The 13,009-nt window shown below is 44.9% G+C and overlaps 1 protein-coding gene across 1 annotated transcript in view; it reads right to left on the minus strand.

Moving 5' to 3' along the window:
• Positions 1-18: 18 nt before the first annotated feature.
• The window catches only part of mtus2a (microtubule associated tumor suppressor candidate 2a), a 30,556-nt gene continuing 17,565 nt past the window's right edge, over positions 19-13,009 (minus strand). Inside the window, exons 5-16 of the mRNA XM_037467014.2 lie at positions 7,438-7,602; positions 5,501-5,599; positions 3,129-3,316; positions 2,928-3,053; positions 2,173-2,239; positions 1,732-1,946; positions 1,508-1,613; positions 1,340-1,413; positions 1,149-1,247; positions 941-1,060; positions 730-827; positions 19-639 (exon numbers count right to left, since the gene is read on the minus strand). Coding sequence (XP_037322911.2) covers positions 210-639; positions 730-827; positions 941-1,060; positions 1,149-1,247; positions 1,340-1,413; positions 1,508-1,613; positions 1,732-1,946; positions 2,173-2,239; positions 2,928-3,053; positions 3,129-3,316; positions 5,501-5,599; positions 7,438-7,602 — 1,787 coding nt within the window. The 3' untranslated portion in view covers positions 19-209. The remainder of the gene's footprint in view (positions 640-729; positions 828-940; positions 1,061-1,148; positions 1,248-1,339; positions 1,414-1,507; positions 1,614-1,731; positions 1,947-2,172; positions 2,240-2,927; positions 3,054-3,128; positions 3,317-5,500; positions 5,600-7,437; positions 7,603-13,009) is intronic.

Here is a 13,009-nt window from a genome sequence, read left to right on the forward strand (position 1 = left end):
TTAACTTTGTTTCCACCTGCTGTAAAAGCTCCCAGATCAACCTCCTGTCCCCGGGACTACAGTCCCTCGTTGTTCTTCAACATGTGTTTCACGGGCATTCGCATTAAAAAAAAAGGAAGGAAGAGAATTATTCAAATAAAGGAGAAAGAGCCAGATAAGAAAATAAAAGGGAGGCAGAGAGAGAGAGAGAGAGAGAGAGAGATGTGAGCTTATCTCTGAAAAGAGCCGAGCGGCGCGGCTGCGTTGCAGCGATTGGCTGTCGCCCTGTGAGTGGGCGTGGCCGGGCCGGGGGAGCAGTTGGGATTGCTTGCTGCTCTGTGAGTCGGCGTGCCGGGTCCAGGGGAGAGGTTCTGATTGGTGGCGGCTCTGTGGGAAGGGGAGCAGTATTGAGCCTGCTGGAGACAGCCGTGGCAGTGGGTGGGGGAGTCACAGCAGGCCACAGGTGAGGAGGAGAAGAATGGAGACGAGGGCGCCGGGGAGGTGGAGAAGGAGCGGTGGAGCGGCGAGGAGGCGGGGGACACGAGGGGGCTGGTCTGCAGACGCCAGAGGAGCTCATCGTTGTTGCGGCTCAGCCGCTTCTTCTCAGTGCTCTCCTTCTCGACTGAGTCGTGGAGGTTGGCGTTCTCCTCGGACAGTTGCCTGCAGGAACGAGACGGAGGAAGATGCACTTAGCATGAAGCGACAGTTCATATCCAGGGGTTTAAGAAGTAGAGATTGAATGCGTCTTACCTGGACATCACAAGGTTATTTTCAATACGAGCCCTCAGATTTTCATTCTGCTGCTGCAGGACCTGGACCTTCTCCTCGAGGAACACGTTCTTTTGGGCCTGAAAATACAAGCACAGCAACAATGTGATATTCATTCACCACAAACACTGACCAACATGCGTATCCAGACCAGTGTGAACATGGGTTTGTCTGTTGGCCGTTTTGAGCCCACCACTTTCTCCAGATCCGAGATCTTCTTCTCCTGCTGGTGTATCTGCTGGTTCTTCATTTCCAAAACCTCCTTCAAGCTCTTCAGGTCTTGTTCGATGTGCTGGTACGGAGCCAAAGCGTCCTGTTCCAGACACACGTAGCCACATTACAGTTAGGGAATGGTCTGTGAGTGTCTGTGTGTTTATCTTAGAGAGAGTAAGCAAACTCACAACGATCTGTTCATCTGTGCTCCTCCTCAGAGCCTCCTCAAATCGTTTGGCTCTGTCCCTCAGGCTCTGGTTTTGAAACGTGAGGGTGTCCACCTGATCCTGAACAAGCATCGGCACAACCAAACACAGCGGCATACATGGTCTCAGTACATATCCGTGTGCATCAACCGTTTGATTTTAACGCAACATACCTGTAGAGAAAGCCTGAGTTTCTCAAACTCTTCCTCTAGAAGCCTCTTCTGTTGCTCATGAGCTTTCCTTATGTCTACGCGCAGATACATGGAAAGAATGGAAGAGCAGTTTTTATGTTGTTTCAAATTGCGTTTCTATTTTTTCTTAACCAAGGTCGAAAATCACACCTCTCATTGTACGGGCGTGCTCCTCATGCAGCGTTGCCATGGTAATGTTATGCATGTCTCTGAGCTCCTGAATGGCTGCCCGCTGGTTGACTGTCATCTCCTCCATCTAACACACAAACACATTCAAAAGACACTTTAACGCCTTGACAATGCGACTCATGTGAAACAAGGTCAGAGCGGACATGATTTTACACATCTCCCATGATGCCGTTTGTTTCCTCCACCTGTTCCTGTTGCTGAGTCCTCAGCTCCTCCATCTCCGACCGGTGCTCCTCCTTCAGGTGGTCCGCCTCTGCCGAGTGACACTTCCTGAGCACATCCTCCACGGCAGCCAGCTCTTCCTCCTGCTGCTGCTGGAGCTCCTGCAGCTCTCGTTGGAACGCCTCCTCCAGCGCCGTCTTCTCCCAGCGGAGCCTCTCCCACTGCGCTGAGTTCAATGCTGCGCATGACGGCGAGTGTGTCTTGTTATCTCAGAGAGGGCAAACATTTGACTGCACTTGCAGGGTTTCATTCATTTTAGATTTAAAGGAGGTGTTGATAATATGTAATTCATTTTATGGAGAGTATGATCTATTAATTAACAATCTACTCTACTTGTTGAAAATGTCCTGATGGGATCGATGAGGTGTTTTCATTTGCACATTCGAATGTTGGTGATCACTCACCCATTTCCTCTCTGATCTTTAGCATTGCCATCGACAATTTCCTTTGATTTTCCTTTGAAGTGTTATTCTGAAAATAATAATACACAGCATTTTATCATCATGTAGTAGTATTTATAAAATACAACAGTGAAAGCTAGATTCACTAGCTTGTTAACTGTTGTTTATGTAGGAAGCAGCTTTGAGCTAAATGCTATTGTCTGTAATGACTTAATGACTGTAGTCCACATCTACACAGTGCATGCCAGCAGAGGGAGCTCAAACCCAGTCCAACAGGTAGACAGACGCGGGAAGTGTTCTTGTCTTAGAGCCGGCCTTATCTGCACTCAGGGCTGGTGATTGTAGCACTCAGACACACAGCGACCATGAACAAGGTCGACAGTAGCATCAGTGTTAGAGCTATCGCACCTTACAGCCGAAATCCTTCCATAAGACACCGAGAGCTGGGTGAAAGCAGCACAGTGACACACTGAACTCTGGAGGACCCTTCTCACTCTGGCTCATTGAAGGACCATGAGGTGAATCTCAGCTCCCCTCACATGTTTAATACTGTATGGGCTCTAGAATTCATGTGCCTGAGAGCATGTTTTCTGCAGTCCAGGCGCTAAGTAACCTTTCTTCCTTTCTCCAAAGGATCATAGATTAACCTTCACACCATTCCTCACAGTAGGAGATAGGATTGTTGGAAAACAATTACATAAGCCTAATTATGATATATGACATATTCCTTTGCATACTGTATTATTCAAGCTGGCTACCTTGAGGCAGTAGTGCTGAGTGGTGATAATAAAGGCTTCTAGACCCAAGGAAGTCTTTTTCAATTCTTCTCTTAGGGCCCCGAGCTGCCTCTCCTGCTGCTCACAGTGTCCTTGCAGCCTCTGCACCTAAGTGACAAAGAATAAAATAGAATGCAATATTGCAAACTGCAATCGGTGCTGCAGATTTTCTTCGCAACTCACCTCGTCCCTCAGCTCATTTTTTTCTCTCTCCTCAGCTTGCCTCGCTCGCTCATTCCGCTGAGCCTCCTCTTTCTCCCTTTGCAGGCTCTCCTGCTGTTCCTGCTGCAGCCTCAGGGGGGCCACACGGGGAGGGGACCCCTGGGGAGCTGACCCCCGCACTGCTGCCGCTGGCCGCTGCCCACACTGGACTGTATGGAGAGAGACAAAAAAAAAAAATTGATTTAGAAACACTTTGAATCGCGTACAAATTATGAAATTACACATACAGAATATGATACATATATACATCTCCCATATGGCATTAATTAGTCATGTACCAATTATTTAATCTAAGTAGGACACATCTTTATATGAAATAAATGTAGAGTATGGAAAGGGATATTTGACCTAACCTATTGCTAATGACACTGCTCACATGATAAATGATAGTCAGTTAATTGAATCTTTTCTACAGCGGAAGCCAGTTCGGTGTTCCTAATGATGGACCACCAAATCCCATAAAGAATGTCATCATTTTCAAGAAATGATTGAGCTGCAGAGAGCAATAAAACATAGACTAGAGTGTACCATGTGTGTGTATTTTTGTGTGAAAACATTGGACACATCAAGTATAGGCCATTAGCGGTTGAGGTAGTCAAAAGGCCGTTCAAACACAAACACGTGGAAGACATTTTCCCTCGGAGGGTGCAGAAAGCATTAAGCTGCAGTTGACATACAGGCGGGCCCATTAACCTCTGTGCGAGTCACCTTGTCACGGTGTGTGAGCGGACACCAGCCTGTGGAGATGCACAGCATCCGAGCACAGATGCGGATAGACAAAACCTTTTTTATATATTTACTGGCCACATGCGTTCACACAAACTGAAAAAAAAACGAGCCTGTGTATGTCAGCGCACACAGCGACAAAATCACTCCAGCTCCAAATCGCCTTCTTAAACCGTATAATTAAGGCCTACTGATGGACAAAGAATCGTCTCCATGACAACGGGAGGCTGGGCTTTAGGTGCAGGGTCCCAGGTAATGGGAGAAATCGAGGTTAGAGGGAGATAAAATGAGGGGAGCGCTACGGGCCAAGGGCAAAGGGGAGAGGAGAGGAGAGACACAAAGGATTCAGAGGAGGGCAAAGTACCTCAAGGAATGTTAATGTGAAGTTAGGCGTTTTAGGAACATTTCAAACACATTTGTATTTAAATATGTAAAAACTAAAATGTGTCATTTCTTTTTGAAAATGTAAGAAACTAAACATACCATTTACGGGAATCTAATAAAACAGGCTTTGCTTTGAAAATGTCGGCAAATGTATCAATACTGCATCTTCATCGGCGTATTTGCCTTGAAGGTAGTTCACTGATAAGAACAATTTCTAGAAGTCTTATGTAAATCATGTCTCCCTCTTTTGCAGGCGCACACATAAACGCAGACACACACACTAAGATATCCGTGGGTTTACCTGAAAGGTTAAAGAGTTTATTTGACACAGTGCAAAGGTATAATGCAGACGAAGGCAGAGGGGTTGATGGAGGAGGAATAAAAATGCATGAAACAATGAGGAGAAACTGCGGTCTGTGGGAAACACTGCTGGGGCTTGTGTTGACCTTTCTAACCAACAGCAAATGTTGCCATCCACTCACTAACTGGGCACATTTTTTAAAGTTCCCAAATGTCAATACTTTTCGGTAAACTGCAAAGAACAACCGAAAAATGGACAGGATAAAATTAGAGAAAAAAAATAGTCTTTTCTTTTCAGTTGAAATTAATTGATAAAAATCTGTTCCACACTTGGTTGAGTCCCGTGGTGGTCCACTGTAGTGTCGGAATGTTTATGAGGGTCCTAGACAAGGAGTTATTAAAGGGTTATTGATGTACATTTTATTTTTATTTCAACATGCTGACATGCAGCTTCAAGAGGGAGCAGCCAACCTTTGATATGTGCCGGTCCCAGTAAATAACCGAAAAGCTACAGTGCTGAGAAGCAGAGAGAATGCTTTTTGGACTGTAACAAACTGCAGCAAATTATGCTGCAAAAAACACAGTAACACCCAAACTGTAGTGCTCAGTGAAGTGAGAGCCTGAGGTGGTGTGTGTCATCTCTGCGCGGAAAGACGTGTAGCCCCTCTGAGTCCTGTGAGTGAAATGATTTTACCACTGTAGAGCAACGAGGAAGAAAGGTCCAGGCGGCATGGAGCAAGTCAAAGATATTTGAAGCTGCTTCTCAGTGTAGGTGGTTTAAGAAGAGGTGATAAATGCAAGGATTCTTTTTTGAAAGGTCTGGAGAGACGATCAGATTGTCTGGACGGGAAGGATTTCAAGCCACAATTTTACATTTTTGCATTTCGCGTAATACTTTTTCATTAACAAGAGGAACGACTCACCCGAGGACTGAGGTTTCGGCGGAACCACCGCTAGCCTCTTTGGGGAGGAGGGGAGGGAATGTGTGACATCTGAGATCCGTTGAAACTCCTTCCTGCCGACTGTCAATCAACACCGTTACAACCAATGAGCGGGGCTTACTTTCAAACAGAAGATATTATAAACAACAATGTAACAGTAACACGTTAGGAAGCTCCCTGCTATTTCTACCACATCACGTCAATCAAACCTCCTTTGACATGTACACAGATGCGCCAAACCTTTCAGCTTTTACCAGCCCAATTTTCCCTCTCTTTTCCATTTCATTGCTCATTTTTTTTTTCTCCCCCACTCCAAATTTTATTCAATCTCGTTTGCTTTCATCTCCAGCTATCTCAACCCCTGCTGCGTTTTATAAGTGTGTCCCAAGGGACCCCGGGTCAAAGAGAAGCAGAGCACACTCACAAGATGTGCACATCACCTCCCCACTCACTGCGACAGACGAGACGTTCCCGAACTCTGTCGCAGAGTAGGTGGAGTGTGTGGGAGTAGAGCAAGTAGCTGGATTTAAAGCAATAAATGTGGGACGCCTCAACCAGGAAAAAATAAATAAATGTGAGATGAAAAACAAAACAGATTAATAGTGGACAGAGAAATAGATTTCAGGAGACTAGCGGGGAATCTGTTGTGAAGCAGAGAGGAGAGATGGAGAGGGGCCTTGGAAATGAAGTAATTAGACCTGTAATGGGAGAGAAGCCTCTGATCCTGAACAAATCCCCCAAATAACCCTGGAGAGATACTTCAGGCCTGCAGTGTGTGTGTGTGTGTGTGTGTGGGAGTGTTCACCATGCACGTGTTAGCGTGGTCATGCAAATGTAGCTCTAAAAGTGACTCATTACCGCCAAGTGAACCCCAGACTCATGCACACACACACACACACACACACACACTGTCATGGCACTGTATTGTTACTAAAACCCAGCATGACTCTTGGACTTGTACTTGAGCATTTAACAAAACCCTTTAAAAGCCTAATAGATTTGCAGATCCTTCTGCAGTATGGATGAAAACCAACTGGATAATGTTCATGTCGTTATAATAAACAAGATGTTTCTTGGTTAAACATGTTTAGCATGCTGTTAGCAGGTACTTGTTGTGACCTGTTTTGGGCTCAGGTGGTTTTCGTTTAAAGCTTTCGGGACCTGAACACAACGGATGTTTTTGTTGACACATGTTGACGTATGTGCAGATATCAGATATCAGGAAAAGACATCTGAGGCTATGGGATTTTCTGCACTAGAGCAACACTAGAGCAAAGATGGCAGGGTTGTGTGAGCCAGAAAAAAAAAAGGCAATTCCACTCTTGGATATCTCGATCACCATTCAGCACGTTATGTTAGTTATTATTATTATAAGTTAAATGGCCAATTGTTAAGTTAGTGGTTTTCAGCACCTCCTGTCCTGTTGTGTTTTTCCCCTGTGACATTCTTGGTTTCTAGAACATACAACGTTTGATGTGCTGACTATAAAACCTGTTGTTTGCAACTCACACACAATACGCTTCAGCTTCAGAACCCCAGAACACACGTAATAAATTCTGTCTGGTTTGCAGCTCATTAAATTGTTCACCAAATGTGACAACAGCGTGTGACAGTAGGACACAATCTGTTCATGGTGGAAAATGGCTTCTCTCTCTCTCTCTCTCTCTCTCTCTCTCTCTCTCTCTATAACATGCGTGACGCTCAGACTGTATTTGCATATCGGGGTGAGTTCCTTGCCCCGCTCCACTTATGAACACACGCCATAGTCCCTTTACAACCCTGAAATAGACACTTTAACTGAATGTAGTCCACGTGGTAATGAGTCCCCACACAATCCCCACACTTAGACTAGATAGATCGATTGTGGCGCAGCTGAAACAAGACACGCGCACTGTTCTCCAGTGAAATGTTGGACGGACCTCCGGGGGAACTCCTCGGCTGGGCGGGCAGGTAGCGCCGCGGCAGAGCCGGGGTGGAGGGCGGCTGGAGGCCGCTGCTGCGACTAGGTGCCCCTCGGTGGTGATCGATCGGCGGAGGGTCGGTGGTCACTCTGTGAGGGGGAGGATCCTCACTCACACTCGGACCTGGAAAACACACAGTTGTTTGTTTACAGTCAATCTTTTTTTTTTTCTTTCTCTCGTTAATACAAAGTTCCCTTTCTGAAGGGCCGTATCTCGATTGCTCCTTCGTGCTTTATAGAATCACACATTGATGTTTGTGCAGTCTGATGGTGCTGCGCTGTGTCTGAATTCAGGTTCACTGGACTGAGAAATGGTTTGTAACCTCTGGGTCGCGCTGCTGTTGGTCTCAATCCTCCTTTTGTTAACCTGCGACTGCCGGCCTCATTCTCCACAAACACAAGTGTTTTACACAGGACCACTTCCACATGAGAGAGAGAGAGAGAGAGAGAGAGAGAGAGAGAGAGGAGAATACAATGCACACTTACACATCAGCGCACTGATCATCGCCCATCCTGGCTTACACCGCGGCTAGAATCTATTAAGTGACGAGCGGAGGGATTCACACACTCACACGCTGCGTTTATCAGGCTCATCTACCCGATCAATAGTGACATAAGGGATCGCCTGCACTTCTCGCCTCCTTCATGTGACAAGACGGGATGAACAGTTCGATACGAAGCTGCTTGTAAAGAAGCCAGGAGATTGTTCATTAAGACACAATAATCTCTCTGCCTCAGAACCTCAGAAATGTCCCAATTAGCCAAGAGAAATATGATAGCAGCGGTTGCTTTTGGTCTGCATTTTCTTTTGTTTCCAGCCCAGTCCCTCGGGCAACAGGGATTATAATAAACCATGTTACCTATTCGTATATTTTCATTGGTCAGCTTTGTTTCGGTGACCAAAGTCTGGAAATACCCCCAAGCTTGTTTTAAACCTTGCTTTATTTGCTTCCTCCAATATCTGCTGTATTTGACCAATATTGTGTTAAACAGCGAGTATAAACTTTACACATTAAGTGGATTGCAAAGAATATCAGCAGCTAATGTTTAACCCAGCAGACCGTAACTTTCATCCTAAGAAAACAACAACCGGTGAACATACACAGTGGTCATTAACAGAACATGCTGAATAATTCTTGATAAAGAAAAAAACAAGTGAAGCAGCGCTGGTGCTATCACAAAGCAGAAGGAGACGAACAGGTGAGGTACCAGAGGTTTTATTTCAAACACAGAAAGCTCCGTAATCGAGTTGCCGGCGAGTAGTCCGTTTGGAGTCCGGTACGTATTTATCGGCGTTACTACGACGAGACGAGACAACTGGCAGAGTGAAGGTGTGTGGTTTATGAAGGGATCTGGTGATGCGGGATGATGACGTGCAGGTGGTGAGAACAGGTGATGGTGATTAGAATTCAGGGGATTGAGAACGAGTGGGAGGAGTGATGATGTCTGGTGTTGATGACGGTGTCTCCGTTACAGGTGCAGTGTTGATTTAAATAGGGAATAATAAATGTTACAGCCAGTCTCTTGTTTTGCACTCTCACATGTTTTCCTCAACCGTGTATAATCCAGAGGAGCCTTGTGATTCGAGTCCATCCTCTGCCTGCCTCGGTCTATTTTCTCATCTACGGACCCACTTTTACCCATTTTATCCTCTGTATTAGTTTTACTCGGGGTTCTTAAATCTGTTTATAGTGTTTCCTCGTCATGAACAAGTCAAGGGCAAAAGTAGTGGCATCTGGCCAGACCTTTTACGATCACAGAGAACTGCTCTGTTGTTACTTTGCTCAGCAATTACTTGGAAAACTTCCATCGGTTCATTGGATCTAAAAAAAAACTGCAGTTGTAAAAAAGAAATGTGATCTGATGCTTTGACAGGTGCTCCGTTTTCTGAATTGACAGAAGAATTTGGTGGTTGATATGAACGAAGACGAGCTCATCAGATAGGTCAAGGGTCAAATACACTATGTACTGAATAAATAAAGGAAGAGCGAATGATGGCGACCGGTTGCCAGACGCAGAATGCTGTGAATGATAAAAAAGCATTCATTCAGGGGCTTAGAGAGGAAGGGATGTGTTTCATTGATGGTGAAAGCAAGCTGATATGCATCACTGATTGACAAAATGCCACACCGATAACGGATAACAGAGGAAGACGCGAGCAGAATGGGATAAGGAAGAAGCAAACAAGAGGATATAAAAAGACTGACAAAGAGGAGCCAGTGACCAGCCGGGCGTTTTATGAAGACTTGACTCAGTGGGAAGCCTTTTTACTGGAGAAGATTGCACCGTACAGCAAGAAAAACACAGTTTAATAAAGCTGACGCTTGAATCTGCGTCTATACACAGAATCGTATGGGTCGGGTACGAGGAAAAAATGGCAATGTAGCTGCATGCACAAGTTTGTTTTGATTTTAAAATGGTTAGGTTCAAACACTGCAGGTGTTTCATTATGTGCTCCCCAGCTAAATCAGCACACTCACATTCTGCCAAATAACGGCAAAATGACCTGTCCTAAAGGAATTCATCTCGGTTCAGTTCAAGCACAACCAATGTAAACCGGAGCCACTGCACAGGCTGCAGTGCTGACATGCCAAACAAATGGCTATTCTACAGAAATGTAAAGCCCCTGGGAAATAAACACTTAAAATGTCACTGTATGCTTTGAAAAAACAGCAGAATCTGGGACGAATGGGCTCATTGTATATTTAGCAGACAGCTGACAAGCTGGTGGTGGATCGGATGTGAGGGACGGAGAAGGTACAGGAATGAAAAACACCTTTGGTGTTCAGCAAAAGTCATGCTGAGAATCAGAAACAGCTTTTTTTCTCTTATGTTTTTCCCTTTATAAGTAATTTCTTTTATAAAGTGGTCCTACGAAGAGATACTCCTGTGTGGACCTCTCCAGGACCTTCAGGCTTCTCTTTGGTCTCTTTGTCTCCTCTCTTATTAATGTCCTCTTGTCCTGGTCTCTTGGAGGATTTGTGGAGGTGACATATTTGCAATTTTGTAACAATGGATTTCCTGGTGCTTCATTTGATCACACTCCACTTGTACGTAAGTGGTTGTAAGTCAAACAGCGTAAACAATGACAATACTACAATCCCACACAGAGACATGTTAAATTAGGTCAAATAGATATAGAGCTCTCGTACTGTATTATTGTGGTGGATTTTAGTGGCTGACCTTCCTTGTGCCAGTTATATTAGACTACATGTTCTCACAGACGGACGTCAGCTTCATTCAGCGACGCTCAATCCATGAAACACAGTGTGTAATTAAGTGTGAAGTTCCGTCTCCATCAGAGCCCACGATTGGTCCTGCTTACTAATGGCTGCTTCCTGCCATTGATTTGATCTGCTTTAAACTGTCCAGCTGCAACTGTTCACCCATCAGTCATACATGGAGCACTGGACACTACGTCTTCCACTCACCCTGTGCTCTTTCGTATATTTGAAATGCTTACAGTGTATGCCACACATAATCCGTATAAAGTCTCATCCTGTCTCGAGAAGTCTACATTTTTAACAAATACAAAATATACATTACTTGTTAAATTGTGAAATTGCATGCCAATCAGTGTCAAGATGTGGGTCACAACTACATTAGATTCATTAACACATGATTCATTATTTCTTTATTTATTATTTCCATTTTTTAACTCAGAATACTGACACGGTTAAAGCTTCATCCAAGAAGAACAAAGTTATGTTCATGCTGAGAGCTTGGTTGCAGACTGTGAGATGGATTAGATAACGGCCGACAGAAGCATCCACAGGACTCCAGTCTTCTGCCAGGAAGACCCGGAGAGGTCCGGAGATTAAAGGTTCAGCCTCACCAAAGGGAGGCGTGTCGCATGGTCAACAACAGAGAGATGCTCCTTCACGTTAGACCAGTAAACTCATCGAGCGGCATCATAAGTATGACGGATTTTAAACATTAACTTCTAACTTCTTTTACTCAATCGTGATGCACAAGTCCCAAATTTCTTTGGCACAAAGGGCAGTGCATCAAAAACAAGGAAATGTTTGATAAAAAGGACATGACAGCTTTCCTTTCAGTATTAGTCTTTACATTTACTGATTGTGATGCTCCTCTTTTCACATACTTGTTTCAGTCTCGACCATCAATTAACCTGGATAAAATACTGGGAGTTTACCAGTTAGCTTCCATGTTAATTTTTTCTCTCCTCACCCACTAATTTGCTTCTCTATTGTGTGTGTGTGTGTTTGTGTGCGTGAGTGTGTGTGTGCCTTTGTGCATATCTGTGTGCGAGCATGCACCATAGAAACCATCTGCTCACAGTGAGTCAGGGACCGGATCTGAGCCATGGCATCTGGGGGTACAGCATCCACTCTCCTCCCCGCGCCAATCCCTCCATGCATCTCTCCTTCCGCTCCTTTTTTTTCTTTCTTCCTCTCCCCCCCTCAACTCATTTTGTCTCATTGAATTTGCTTTCATCACTGCATCTCCCTTCAGCTCATCGTATCCCGTTAGCCGCCTGCTCATTTTTTCCCTTCTGTTTATTGGATTTTCACGGAAAGAGAAGAGTGATGCAGGTGATAATGCTCTAATAATACAAAGTTGTTTTTTTGGAGGGGGGGGGGGGCGATTGAGTTTCCTTCATGGAGTAAGCGCAGCTCAAAGGCACAAGCTTCATCTGCTTCCCTCTGCTGGATCCTCCCCTCAGCTATGTAATGGAGTCTGTCAATCACAGTGGAATTAATGATGTATCCCCATAGATCACTCTCTCTCTCTCTCTCTCTCTCTCTAATGCACACAGCTGACACACCATCCGAGGAGTCAGCGTTTGCACTAAAGGGAGGATTGGGTTAATGGCTCATCAATGTCACATAGTAACCTGTAGCTCCCCCCCTACGCCCCATGCTAAACAAACACCCATTATATATATTATATACTGGATGCATAATGCAAACAGGCGATAGCAATCAATTAAGGGCAGAGCAGTTAAGGTCAAAGTCACCTTGGTTACCTTAGTGTGAGAATATTAAGTTATTTCCATTTTATTTTTTAGATGTTTCACTTAAAATAATCACTTAATTCACTTCATGGAACAAATTTCTGAATTTGTGTTCAGTATATTATTCCAAATATCTGGGACACGGTGCCTGCGGGAAGGGATTATTCTCCTATTTTCAACGCTGAGCACAAACGCATTGAGCACAAAAGTCCATCGCACGTCCACGCTATTGGGGTGGAAGCAGAAGATGTGTTGATAAATTGGGCAACCCAACCGTTCAAAAGTGAGTGTCTGTAAAAATGTTATCACCTTTTCCCATTTCAAGTGGTTTTCCTGTGCCTCTCCACTGACACGTAAATCCACCATCACACATCTGGTTGTTACACTGATCAGAGCGGGTTGACGAGCTACACCAGTGGGGAGTTTAAACTCCAGGGATCCTTCCCTCCAACCCACTTTACTGGAGCCTGGCGAACCTTTCCTCCCCATCGCTCTACTCCTTAATGATCCCCCCTATCATCCGGAGCCTTGATGGAGTCTGTTTTGCTCGCTG

Source organism: Pungitius pungitius, chromosome 16 (genome assembly GCF_949316345.1).
Source record: "Pungitius pungitius chromosome 16, fPunPun2.1, whole genome shotgun sequence".
Taxonomy (NCBI): domain Eukaryota; kingdom Metazoa; phylum Chordata; class Actinopteri; order Perciformes; family Gasterosteidae; genus Pungitius; species Pungitius pungitius.